At 52.5% G+C, this 13673-nt stretch overlaps 1 protein-coding gene across 1 annotated transcript in view; it reads left to right on the top strand.

The window, feature by feature from the left end:
* Positions 1-13311, top strand: part of VPS26C (VPS26 endosomal protein sorting factor C) — a 43976-nt gene extending 30665 nt beyond the window's left edge. Inside the window, exons 4-8 of the mRNA XM_034990138.1 lie at positions 2209-2289; positions 5023-5097; positions 9172-9322; positions 9547-9699; positions 11947-13311. Of these exons, the coding sequence (XP_034846029.1) occupies positions 2209-2289; positions 5023-5097; positions 9172-9322; positions 9547-9699; positions 11947-12029 (543 nt within the window). The 3' untranslated portion in view covers positions 12030-13311. The remainder of the gene's footprint in view (positions 1-2208; positions 2290-5022; positions 5098-9171; positions 9323-9546; positions 9700-11946) is intronic.
* The last annotated feature ends 362 nt before the right edge of the window (positions 13312-13673 follow it).

Raw genomic sequence — 13673 nt, 5'->3', positions numbered from 1 at the left:
CTAGAAGATTAATGAGGTCTTGGTGTGAAGAGCTTCGTTAGCGCAGTGCCTGGCACATAGAATGCTCCCAGTACGTATTTGCCGAATGGCTGAATAAATGAGTTATTGGTGACCGTCCTTGTAATTCACTCAGATGGTACATGTGAAAGAATTAACGTCATTCGCAGAACAGAACGTCAGTGTGTTCCTCTCCTCTCCACCTTTCTCCCCACCCTCACTTAGCAGCTGCCCCAGATTACTGATTATTGCTTTCGTACTCAAAAACATCTCGTGACCAGAAGTTGATGCCTGTTCTCACTCCTTTGCAAGTTGTAGAAATCCAGCTCAAACTGACTTAACTTAAAAACAGGTATCACAGATCGCCGAGCTGGCAGCTCCAGGGGAGCCGGGTGTGGGTCCAGCTCGGCCTTCTGTGCAGACCTCGTTCTCGGGCAGGCTCTTCCCTGGCCGGGGCCAAGCTAAGCTGCCACCTGGCAGGCTCACCATCTCCTGGTTGGCACCCCCGGCAGAGAGAATCCTTCCCAACAGTCCCAGGAGCAGCCCGGCCTGGGAGGGCTGGGGGGAGGTCAGCCCCGCTAAACCCCTGAGACTAAAAATGAGGAAGGGGATGTTCCCACTGGGACAAGGATCCAAGAGACCGGGCAAGCCTGAACAAAATGTTGCCCATGCTAGACAGCGTGTGGGCTGTACAGGAGAAAGACGAAACACATACAGGCTCACACACGTACATAGATGTACTGCAGGTGCACACACGTGTGTGCCCGCCTATACGGACCTGACGGCACCAGGCCTCGCTGAGCTCGTTGGGTTGGGGAGACCAGACTGAAATCTCAGAAGACAGTGTATATGTATATATGGATATATATATATATATATATATATATGAAAAGGTCCTTGCAAACAAGGGATGTTTCTTTTAAAAAAGTGTTTTAATCTCCCAGTGGCACCTTAAATGTCTAGTAACTTCTTATATAATATATATAGGTTGTTCATAATAATGTAGTTTCTTGAGTCAACCATGCATATAGTCCCAGGTACATGAATCTTTTTTTTTTTTTTTAAGATTTTATTTATTTATTTGACAGAGAGAGACAGCGAGAGAGGGAACACAAGCAGGGGGAGTGGGAGAGGGAGAAGCAGGCTTCCCGCTGAGCAGGGAGCCCGATGCGGGGCTCGATCCCAGGACCCTGGCATCATGCCCTGAGCTGAAGGCAGATGCTTAATGACTGAGCCACCCAGGCGCCCCCATACACGAATCATTTTTAACAGTATTTTGAAGTTTTATCTGGATGATTAAAACAACAGCTAACTTTATTCAATATGGGTTATGTGACTTTTTTATAAAAAGATTAGCATTAAGACCATGATCACACTGTAGAATTTTGTTACCAATCAGTGTGTCCCCCCACAGACAGGGGTGTGAAGGAGCAGCCCTGGGTCAGATGCGTAGCTCAGGGGCCAGCTCTGCAGAGGGGCTGGCTCTTCCTGTGGGGGGGGGGGGTACACTGGCAGTGGCTCGTTCAGAAAACTAGCGCGGGGATGGCAGAGAGACCGAACACAGCTAGGTTAAAAGCTAATGTGATGCTATTTGCCTTACCTTGCTGCGTGGAATGCTAGACGCTATCCTGAGGCTCCTGGTCCTTCCTGTGTGCTCTTAAATCCTTACTAGAAAAGAGCCGCTGCTTTACCAAGAGCGGCTTGCTCTCGGCCAGACGCTGTGCTGAGTGCCCAGCACACACCGTTTCCCTTGGCTCGTGCTGCGAGCGGATCTGAACATCCCCATTTTACAGAGCAGGAGGCCGAAGCCCGGACGAGTCGTCTCATCTGTCAGGCTCACACATTAAGACAGATCGCTGGAGCTGAGCTAGCTTTCGCTTCTGAGTGCATGTGTTTTCTGTTCTGCCCGCCCCCCTGCTCTCTCCCTGTGCTACCGCTAAGACCCTTGCCTCTGTTCGAGTGGGTCCAACTGTGGGATGGCTGTGGGACTAGGCTGAGGAATCACCTTAAAGTGTTCTTGGTTTTGGTCTTTTTATAGAAATGCCTTCATTTTGAGCATTGGCTCCCCCTATTATGTATATTAATTTCCAATAACACTGTAATTGGACCGAGTTTCCCTCAAGTACGTTGACTTACTTGTCTCTTTGAATATAATTCCATGATGCAAGCAAATCACGCTAACGTGCCATCTTCTCTGACTCCTCCCTGCAGTATACCCTGCGCTGTGACATGAGGCGGTCTCTGTTGGCCAAGGACTTGACAAAGACCTGCGAGTTCATCGTTCACTCTGCTGTAAGCTGTATTGGGGGGCTCTGTGTTTAATCATAGGAATCTCCTGTAGGGTCTGGTATTTTACCCTATTTCTAAGCTAGTACGTTAACCTGGTGCTGTCATTCCTGCTGGGGAAAGAGACTCCCGGGTGGGAGATGAGGGACCTGTTGCTCCCGGCTGGGTCAGAGCACCGGCATTGGTGTGTGCCTCATCCTGCTGGGCCCAGAATCCCACGGGGCGATGCCGTGGCCCAGACACCGCTGCACCTGAGGGGCTCGGGCCTCAGCCAAGGAGCCCCAGGCTGGGAGCCCACCTCTGCTAGAGCAGTCAGTGAGCAAGTCCTCTTCAGAGAGACACATCCTTGCTCAAGGTCGCGGTGGCAGACACAACCCAGAGCAATGGCCTGGCCCAGACAAGGAAGGGTTAGGCCTTACAGTCTTGGTCTGCCCAGCAAGGACACGCAGGGACACCCAGGGCCAGGGTGGGTTGCCTCTCCCAACACCTTCTGCTCATATTTTGCAGTGACAGAATGTTCTTAAAAATTTCCTTTCACATGTCAGCTTAAGGAACTGGGTCCCCCTCCCCATGGCTGTAGGCAACTCTGTGTGAATTCAAGGCAAGTTCCCTGCAGCCCATCTGCTCTACTCCTTGGTCATCATGCAGAACTAAGCAGTGATGGGCAGTGCCTGCTCTAGGTGTGACACATGGTGACAGATGTCCACTGCACTGGAGTCCCCTGTTTTATCTCCCCGGGCTCTCCAGGTCTGGTATCGGAGCAGCTGCTGGGGCTTGTCCTCCCCTCCCTGGGCTGTGTGCGCACACCTCTGGTTCGGGGCTGGTCCTGCCCCCCTTTCTCGGGGCCGATGGCAGCCTACCTCCCTCCTTGAAGAGCCACCTAGCCTCAGAATGTGGTCCATCTGCCTTTGATTTAATTCTGAGCAGTTTGGGGACAGAAGAGAGCCAGACTGGGGTTCCTGGAGGCGCCCAGGTGAACGGAGCCTGGACGTATGTATGGATCCCATGGGGCTGCAGGCCATGTCAAGGTGCCACCCAGACTGGACAGACACAAGGGCCACTAGCTTTCCTTCGCTCGTGTACCCGGTGCGGCCTACAGCTTCGTTGGCATTGACTCAGCGTCCTGGGGGCCCCACACGGGTCCCACAGTCTTTGCCACAGGCCTTATTAGTAAGTGGGAGCTTCTCCAGAGCTCCGTGGTGAGGCAGTTGGTGTTTGTGGAACATTTGCAATTGCGTTTCTTTTACACTGTTGTGAAATGTCCACAGGTGTCTTTGAGTAATGGCTCAATAAAACGGAAGACTTAGGTCGCCTGTGTATAAGATTGGCAAAATCACTGATGTCCTTTATTTGCATCACTTTTGACTTTTTGGGACTTCCAACATTTATAGTTTTCCTCTTACTAGTAATTACTGCGTTTGTTTCTTTTAGTGATGAACATATAAAATATTAAAATATTAAATATAAAAATATTAAAAATAGTTATCTATTTTTTTGGAAGTGATGTGATTTAGACATTTTCCTTTTTTCTATCAAGGGTCTTCAAACTGAAGCAAAAAAAAAAATTTTTTTTTCATGTGGATTATTCCCTAGAAGAGACATACACCTTTCTATGTCTTCAGCAAAAAGAGCCTCCAACTTTGTGAAGGAGAATGAGCCCAAGTTCAGCTCCCTGCCCACAGCTGGGCTCCAGGCCAGGATGCCCCTCAGCCCCCGACCCAGGGCGCACAGCGCACTCATGACTGCAGAGCCCCTCCCCCCCACCCCCCCGGGGCAGCTCGGAGTGCGCAGCAGGGACAGAAGTCTCGGGGCCTCCTCCCTGCTCCCGGCAGCTTACCAACACATAGCCTCCAAGAAGTCTGTTCTTCTTTGTGAATGATTTCATGAGAAGGCCAAACCATGTGTGAGCTCTAGTTGACAAGTTAAATATTCCTTTAAATGCTGTAAGGAAGAATATGTTCCCTGAAGAGTGTGTTCTCGAACCTGTTAAGAAGAATACGCTTTTGGTAAATGAGTAAACTTGGCGGATCAGCCAGCGCCCTTCCTCCACCGCGGCCCCCTGGCCTGTGGATCCCGGCGCCTGAGTGCACCACGCCAGGCAGGCCCTGGAGACGCTCGGCTGCCCGGGGGGCTTCTGTGGTTTTGTGATGGGGGATGACCATCATTCGTAACTAGGGTAACATTTATAGTTGAGATGAGCGAGTCTTCCCGGTGGATAGCTGAGTGGCTGACCGCATGGTCGGAGCCTGGCGCCCTGTGTTTGAATCTCGGCTCTGCCACTGGAGAAAGCCACGTGAGCTCGCGGTGCCTCGCTGCCCGTGTCTGTGAAGTGGGACCCGTGGCAGGAACAGCAGCCCATAGCGTCATCGTGCTGGTTCAGTGTCAGCTCTTGTTCTAAGAGAGGGGTTTAAGATAAATACCTTCCAAGAATGCTACCATCAGTTCTTAGGTCTAACTTTTAATTTCTGGACCCAAAGGGGCCCCAAGAGTTAAGCAGGGGGTCCCCTCATTTTACAGATGAGGAAACTGAGTCGCAAGGGGTGTTTTAAATTTGACAAAGAACACAACATAGGTTTTTGGCAGAACGGTGCTTTTAGACCCCACACGACCTGCCTCTGAGTACCACGTCTTTCCCGGTTCGCTGTGCTGCCCTTCGTTTCTCTAGAAGGGCAGAGCGGGGTGTGGCCTGTGGAACTCTGGGCTTCAAGCAGCTGACTTGGGTTTTGCCTCCTGTTTCAGCCTCAGAAGGGGAAGTTGACCCCGAGTCCCGTGGACTTCACCATTACACCTGAAACCCTGCAGAACGTCAAAGAGGTACGGCGCTCCTCACCCCTGCTCCCTGCAGACACGCTGTTGCCCAGTTCTTTATTTGGACATCAGGTCGTCGGCAAGACGAAATTTCAGATTATTGTCTCTACCCAGAATAGTCTGGATTTTCAGGGGTTTTTTTGGTTTTGTTTTTTTTTAAAGATTTTATTTATTTATTTTAGACAGAGAGAATGAGAGGCAGAGAGCATGAGAGGGAGGAGGGTCAGAGGGAGAAGCAGACTCCCCGCCGAGCAGGGAGCCCGATGCGGGACTCGATCCCGGGACTCCAGGATCATGACCTGAGCCGAAGGCAGTCGCTTAACCAACTGAGCCACCCAGGCGCCCCTTCAGTTTTGATTTCTTTTTAAACTCAGTAAGTACTGAGAAGAAGAATGCTTCTGAAAAGCTGCTCAGGGAGGCTGTCTGCTTACTGTGCTTTCCCCTCCCTTCTCCCTGGTCTATACCGCGTGGGGCTCAGAGCCCCTCTTCCTGAGCCCCGGCCACCCCCGCCGCCTGTCCTGGGAGCCGCACCCCTTTACTTGGTAGTTGGCCGCCTGCTGTCTTGTCATCGAGGCCGAGGCCCATGGCAGTTCCCCCCTGCTCTCCAGACCCTGTTGATCAGCACATCGGGGAGAAGCAGGGGTGCGGCCTGGGGGGGCCTCTCCGAAAGTCCATTTACTGGAGGGGACGAGTCCCCCGCGGGCCGGTCAGCTTGTTCTCTCACGGGGATTTGAACGTGACGGGTAGCACGCAGGGAGCACGGGCGGTCGCAGGTGTTGCAGCCCTGTGGCCGGGACCTCGCTGCCCTGCTTCCTCCCCAGCCTCGGCTGTTAGTGCCCCGTTAGTGCTCTTAAGTGGGTTTGTGTTTCTTCCTTCCACGAATCTCAATAACACAAAACTCGGTGACAGAACTGGAGTGAGGAAGAGGAGCGGATCAAGTGTGTCTTGTAAAGAGCTCCCGGCTGGACCTTGTTCAGTTTGTTTTGTTCCTTGTATCGTGTCTCTGTGTTACTTTATTGTTTTTCTTTTTCTTTCTTCTTGTCCTTACTCTAATTGATTAAGGTCGTAAGGGTTTTTTTCTGTTATCCTATTGTTGCTTGCTCCTTTTTCCTCTCACATCCTTTTTCTGTTTCCTAATAGTCACCCCCAAATGTTCAGACATAAAGACACTCATGAGTTTAAGTAACAACACCGAGAACAAGAACCTTCTGCCAGAAGGTTTGTAACATTTTTGCATTTTCCTTCCTCCATACCCCTCTCGTTTGTTGAAATGGTCTGAAGTCTAAGTTCCAGTTTATCTGTTTTATTTTTCCCAGTATCAAGGCTTAGAAACTATTTCTAATAGTTGCCCAACGTATCACAGTCATGATTTGGCCGTCACTGAATTACTGGAAGTTTCACCATGGTCATTGCTCACCTCTGCTTCCTCTCACCTTCTTTTCTTTCTTCAGTTTATTTTTTGTGCTGCTGGAGTACATCCTAGAGTCATTCTTTCTGAACAGGTGAGGAGTGAGCTTACATCCTTGAGTGTCTAACAGACCCCTGACTTTGCTCTCGCACTGAACCCTAGTTTGTCTAGGTAGATGGAAGCTTCTGGCTTCAATTTTATTTGCCCTTAGAACTTGGGAGAGGAGCTCCCTGGTTTTCTGGTACCTCGTGATACTGATGATCTGGTCCCCAAATTTGTGTGAGCTCATCTGTTTCTCCTCCCTCTCCCTTCCCCCCAGTCCAGAAAATTCCAGCATCCCCCTATCCTTAGCGTTCTGGAATGTCAAAGCCCTTGGGTGTTTAATTAGTCAGTGCGCCTGCTGTCTTTCCTTCAGCTCAGTGAACTTCTCTCAGGGTTTCTTAGATGTGTCACCGGAGAATCTTGGCGCGGTCTTTCAGCTCACTCGTTTGCTCTTTGGTTGGTATGCTGCCCAACTGTCGACATGTTCACTTTGGCAATAGCATGATTCATCTCCAAGCACAGTTTCTTCTTCAAGATAGCCCTTCTTTTACTGCAGATGCACAGCCCTTCATCTCTGTTTCCTAGGGATGGTTATTCTGTTTGTGGAGTGTGTACCTCTTTCTTGCTCTGATTTCCTCAACTGTTCATTGATTCTTGGTTGTCAGCTTATATTTATAGATGAGGATCAAATAGGTATGGCCTTGTTAACTAGACTCTCTGTCCTTAGCCCAAATGATAGTCTGTCCTTCTGGTTGTAAACGTACACTCTGACAGAGGAGCTTTGCTGCTGGGGAAGAGGCTTTTGACCCCGAGTGCTTTCTTTCAGGGTGTGCGGGTAGCTCGTCTTCTGGGGTGAGGGCCTCGTTGTCCTGCATTGTGGCTGTAAATGGCTGTAAACACTTGCCCTGCCTCACCCAGCCTGCTTTGGAGTGTTCTGGGGGGTGGGGGAAGTCCCCTTGAGGGAAGTGTGGTGACAGCTGGGGCACCTGCTGACCCCAGAGGCCACTCACAGCCCCCCGACTGCCACTTCCCCGGGTGGGCGCTGCCTCTGATCTCAGAGCTGCCCCGGGCCCTGCTGGGGATGCTCATGTGTCCCCGACCTCAGGACGTGGTCCCCTGAGCTCCTGGGAGCCTCCCTGTGAACCTTCATGCACAGAAGCACTTCGCTGGGGTTGTCTCCGTGCGACGTCCTGCATAGGCTTTCTCCGTGTAGTTTACTCTTATTTGTATATGTTAACATCACACTCCTGGGAGGAAAGGGTAAAATGAAGGCTCAGTCAAGATCTTAGGCCGGATGTGGAGAGCTTTTCTTTTTCATCAGTTGCCTAAAAGAATTTTAATGTAGATTGCTACTGCTTTTTATTTTTCTAAACAAATAGCTTCTTTAGTTTTAGTTGTTGTTAAAACTTTGTCTTGAATCAAGGCTTTTCTCGAGCTCTCTGCCTCTGGGCCACGAGGTACCGAGCTCCCTGCTGTCCAGTTCCAGCGCCCACGACGGGTGAACACCAGCCACGGGGACCACTGGCCCTCAAGGTGTGGCCGGTCGGAGCCGAGCTGGGCCATAGATGTGAGGTGCTGACTGGATTTCAGAGAGGAAGAGAATATAAATGTAATTTTTTAATATTGATTACATGTGGAAGTGATATTTAGGATATATTGGTTGATTTTAGCTGTTTCCTTTTACTTTTTAAAATATAGCTACTAGAAAATTTTAAATTACTTCCGTGGCTCACATTGTGGCTGCATTTTGTTTCTGAGACAGTGGTGTTCTAAACTCCAACTTAGCTTTAGCACCTGGGACCAGCGGGGCGACGTGTTCTAGGACAGTTGCTCCCCACAAGAACATCATCGTCTACCCATGAATGGGTTCCTAGGTCTACAGAGGAAAAGTCCAGAAGGTCTTAGTCAAGCGTTGATGGAAATTGTTCTCTTTAAATGAACTTGAGGGGCGCCTGGGTGGCTCAGTCGTTAAGCGTCTACCTTCGGCCCAGGTCATGATCCCAGGGTCCTGGGATCGAGCCCTGCATCGGGCTCCTTGCTCTGCGGAAAGCCGGCTTCTCCCTCTCCCATTCCCCCTGCTTGTGTTCCCTCTCTCATTGTGTCTCTCTCTATCAAATAAATAAATAAAATCTTTTAAAAAATTTAAAAATAAATAAATAAATGTCCTTGAAATAAAAGAAGTGCCTTTGCTTTTCAAAATTGCATAATTGGGAGCATTTTTCAATTGATTCTCTTTTTAAAATGTTTTGGGGCTAGTGTGCGACCGATTCCCTGTAAACACTCCTGGCAACTTCCTCAGGAGTTTTCATGTAGTATCGCTTGGTAAGAAGGAGCGTTCTGGGTCAGATCGAGGCAACCAGGAGGGCCCTGTGGGAGCTAGCTGTTCCAGCCAGCCAGAGTCGGCACCGGGGATCCGCAGACAGTTGTTGAATAATTCAGTCTGTTCGTGAACTTGACAGGAGATATAAGTACCATTGTCCCTCTTTCCCATTTTGGAAAACAGGGTCCCAGCGGGTTTTAAGAATTGCCCAACTTTGTTTTCAGTTTTTATTTGTACCAAGTGACTGAGTCCGGAGTGATTTCCCTCAGCACTTTTCCATTCCCGATGTCTTGTTTTTGTTTTGTTCTAGCGAGCCTTGCTCCCCAAATTTCTCATCAGAGGGCATCTCAACTCCACCAACTGTGTCATCACACAGCCGCTGACAGGGGAGCTGGTGGTTGAGAGCTCGGAGGCCGCCATCAAGAGCATAGAGCTGCAGCTGGTCCGCGTGGAGACCTGTGGTAAGGGCCCGCTGCGGCCGGCGGTTCACGCGCCGCGGTGGAAGCAAAAGTAAGAGCGCGCCCCTCAATTCCAGGAAACGTCTGCCTGGGAAAGTGAGATGTGGACGGGAGGGAACTCCAGGTCCTGTAGAACCAGTGGCAGAAGTGGTCACCGAGGGCCTGTCGACCAGGCTGTTCGGACGTTCCCTGTTCTCTGAGCACACGATGCTTTCTGCCTTGTGCAGGGTGTGCAGAAGGCTATGCCCGAGACGCCACAGAGATCCAGAATATTCAGATCGCTGATGGAGATGTGTGTCGGAGCCTCTCCATCCCCATCTACATGGTGTTCCCCCGGCTGTTCACCTGCCCTACGCTGGAAACCACCAACTTCAAAGTGGGTAAGCGCACCAGCTCCCACGCCCATGGGCCCGCTGGATTCTCCCACGATGGTGGGGCCCACGGAAGGGCCCCCGAGCGCCCCCGAGGCAGACAAACTGGTCTGCTCTCGGCTGGCTCAGCGCAGAGCACTGGGTCCTCCGGTTGCTCAACAGAAGCTCCCTGAGAAGCTGCCATACCCATCCTGAGGCAGCGCCATCCCATCGGTGCGGGCTAGGGCAGGGACAGTGACGCCGCCAGGAGCAAGCCCGCAGGGAGCGTGCAGAGGTCAGGGAGGCTCCTCGGACAGGCCGGCATCCGAGCAGAGACTCAGGTGACAATCCCGTGTGAGCGCCGATCATCGCGAAGGCTTCCGTTCCACCGGCTCAGGATGACGTGGTCATTTTCCATGATTGGTATTTGTGGAGCCCCTAGAGTGCTTTTATTGGCACATAACGGGGTCAGGACATGCGCTTCAGGCGCAAAGGGGCATAGACTCACTGTTGCCAAATACTGACAAGGACAGCGACGTCTGCCGGAAGGCCGCACAGGGGCAGATCTGGCCCAAGCTAAGTTGCCGTGACTGTTCTCAAAAAAGATGTGCATGATTATTATGGAACAGGTAGTCTACGCCCACAGTACAGAGAGAGAGGCGCCGGGGTCTAGAGCGCAGGGTGATGCCCTCGGCTGCCCAGGCGCCCCCAGACCAGCCTGCCTCGCCCTCCCGAAGGCGCTCGCACGGCGACCAGCACGGTGTTCTCAAGGCGGTATTTTACTTCAGAGTCCTTTGATTTCAAGTTAGAAGGGGGAGCTTATCTGTCGATTTCTCCCTTAGCTTTTCTACATAAACTTCAAGAGGACTAACCTTTTTTTTTTCTGCTACGCTCTACCTTAAGCACCTAGATTTCTGCCTGCTGTTTCTGTCAGATTTAGAAAGTGTCCACATAACGGTGCATGCAGCGCCTGTGATTCTTCCATAGAAATCACGCTCTCAGTCCGTCAGCCGGGATGTCAGTAATGCTCCTCATGCCTGATCCTGAGTTCCGTCTGGTTTGAGGCTCGCCACAGGGAGTGTCCGTGGCGGGGGGGGAGGGGGGGTTTGGGGGGCACGATCGTGGAGCGCCGCGGCCTCCCGTGGGCCCAGAGCTGCCGTCCGCGTGGCCAGCCGAGGTTAGGCTCTGAGTCTCAGGCGGGGAGGTGGGAGCGAGCCCCAGGTCCCGAGTTACGAGCAGAATCCGCACGTGCCGCCGTCACCTCTGCCGGTGCTGAGCACACCTTTGGTGCGCAGTCTTGCCCGAGCCCAGCCTCCAGCCTGAACCCACCCAGAGTTGAGGGTGCCCCGGGGAGTGGTTGCTCTGCCATAAGGAAAGCCAGCACCGGCTCCCTAACGTGGGCCTTGCACGCCTGCTGGGCGTCCAGCCACACCACGCTCCCTCCAGGGCAGGACAGCGAGGTGCGCGGGGGAATGGTGGCAGAGAATGGGGACCAGAATCCCAGAGGGCCATTCTAGTGCCGTGACGATTAGCAAAGCGAGCGAAGTAGTGGGCTGGTGCTGCGGGCGCACGGCCTCTGCCATGGCCAATGCTTGGCGGAGGCAGCCAGCCACACGCGGGGACATTGTCCTCAGGACTCCGGCCACCGGGGCCTGCTGTGCGGTGACCCCGAAGCCCCCTCCGCAGGGCTGAGCTGCTTCGGTGCTAGGCCTTCTCCCTTTGGCACGAAGCTCCCTGCTCGCGCACCCCTTCCTCTTGTCAACGAGAGACGATTGTGTAAACAGGGGTCTCAGTAGATGAATCACTACCCAAACAACAGCAATTAAACTGCACGCTGTTTCTGGACAGTTTCTCATTTGGGGCGGGAGACGTGTACCCGGACGGCTAGGCCCGTCGGGGGTTGGCTCTTCCGTTAAGAACTGTCTCAAGTGGAAAAATAAAGCAAACGAGTATGAAAGAACAGAAAGGATTTTAGAAGATTCTAGTAAAGACGGAGGACAAGGGAGGTGTGGTTGGGAAGCAGACCCCTTACTGTCCCAAGGCCGGGAGACACGTTTCCTTAGAGAAGGCGCGCCAGAGGCGGTCAGAGGCCAGTGTCGCTGTCCTCGCCGGTTCTCCCGGAAGCTTGGGGTGATGTATGTGGGACGCGGACATGGACACCCCACGGCACCCAGCGCCCCCCCCCCCTTTCGGAGTCTGTTCCGCCTGTGGTGCCGTTGGCGTGGGGTGGCTGCCGCTGGGGCAGGTGAGCATGACGCCCGTTCTTTCTCTTCTCAGAATTTGAGGTTAACATCGTTGTGCTGCTTCACGCGGACCACCTCCTCACGGAGAACTTTCCGCTGAAGCTCTGCAGGATGTAGCCGGGGAGCAGGGAGCGTGGACAGCGAGAGAGGCCGAGCGGACGTGCCGCAGGGTAGCCGGCGCTCGCGGGAGCTCAAGCCAGCAGCATAGGCTTATTTTCGAGACGATTCTGTATCAGAAATGAATCTGACTGCTCAGATCACATCACTGTTGTTCCTCATTTCCTCGAGGCTTCTTCCAGTGGGCACCTCTGATCAGACCTTGTCTCTAAACTTCATCAGGACTTCGTAACTGTCGTTGGCAAGATCATTTCGCAGAAAGCAAAATTTCCTCGGACTCCTGGCTTAACTGGCCTTTTACGGAGCAGTGAAATGTAGCAGCAGTGGAGCTTGGCTGGGGGGGGACGTCCTGGGGACGAAGGAAACCCGCCCCACCTGGCCAGCGCGGGTGGCTAAGCCTCTGGCGGCAAAGCAGCTTCTCGGGACGGTGACAAGCCGACCGGTTGCTTATGATGTTTGTAGACACCATCCAAGGAGGGCTGCACAACGGCGTCCGCTGGAACCGTCTAGCATTTTTTCCACTCTGTAGTTCTTTTATCCCAGTTTTCCCGATGACTTCAGAACGTTGAGCGTTCCTGGCTGTCGCAGGAGGAAACAGCGTCTGTCTGCACCTGCTGTTGTTGGGTGGGTTCTGAAGGGCAGGAGACAGGTGCCCGGGGCCGGAGCTGAAGACCCTGGGCAGACGCCCTGGACCTGGTGAACTTGGCCTGCCCCCCCGGCGTGAAGCCACTGTGGAGAGCCTGTAGCAACGTATTTCTGCCGTCTGATCCTGTTGGTCCACAATGAATGAGGCCTCAGAAATAAGCTGTGTGCTTTGCACGCCACCCGGCCTTCCCCGACAGTCCCTCCACCCGGGCCGGCCTGAGCAAGGCGGCCCGGCCGATGCCCCCTGTGCCCGGCTGTGCTGCCATCGTCCTGGGACCGCGTCTGACGACGTGTGAGCCTGAGGACAAACAGACCTGACTCAGGCGCTGCTTTATCCCAGGGCTTCACCAGTGAAACCGATAACAGCTTATTCAAGGAGTCATTTCTGATTTGGCTCCCAGAGAATACATTTCTGGTTTATAAATCTCTTTTTATGCTTATATGACATTAACAATTATCTGTCTTTGATAACATGTTCAGAGGATCGGAAAACAAAGAGGCCATACTTTCTGGGACATTTCAAAGGTAGAAATCATTTTTAATGAAAAGAAAAAAAGCTAAATGAGAATTTTGAGCAAAGGTTTGGGATGAATATTGCTATATCACTTCTTTAGTAAACTGCTTGTATGGATATAAATAGGACAAGTGTTCTTCTTAGGGAACAGCTGTTAACTGAAGACCAGCCCGCGCCCTGGCTGCTTTCATTTTCATCTCATTCGATCCTGAGTGGCCCAGACAGGGGCCTCAGGCTGGCCATGTCCTTCCCCTGCTTGGGCAGCACCTCCCTTCGGGGGTTAAGGAGAACAGAGATGTTTGGCTTTCTGGCCGGGGCGGGGGGGGGGGGGCGTCCACTGTTGGAGGCTCGGGGTTGTCAGATTCTCCCATTAGAGCAGGGGGACGGGAGGGGAGGAGAAGGAAGGAGTCTGAACCGCGAATCTGTATCTTGTTTGGGAAATAAATGCCCTGTAGGCAGCCATGCATCCTGGCTGTCCGAGTTCC

This window comes from Mirounga leonina, unplaced genomic scaffold (genome assembly GCF_011800145.1).
Source record: "Mirounga leonina isolate KUSES-001 unplaced genomic scaffold, KU_Mleo_1.0 Mir_496, whole genome shotgun sequence".
NCBI classification, from domain to species: domain Eukaryota; kingdom Metazoa; phylum Chordata; class Mammalia; order Carnivora; family Phocidae; genus Mirounga; species Mirounga leonina.
This window is presented reverse-complemented; position numbering and strand designations above follow the sequence as displayed.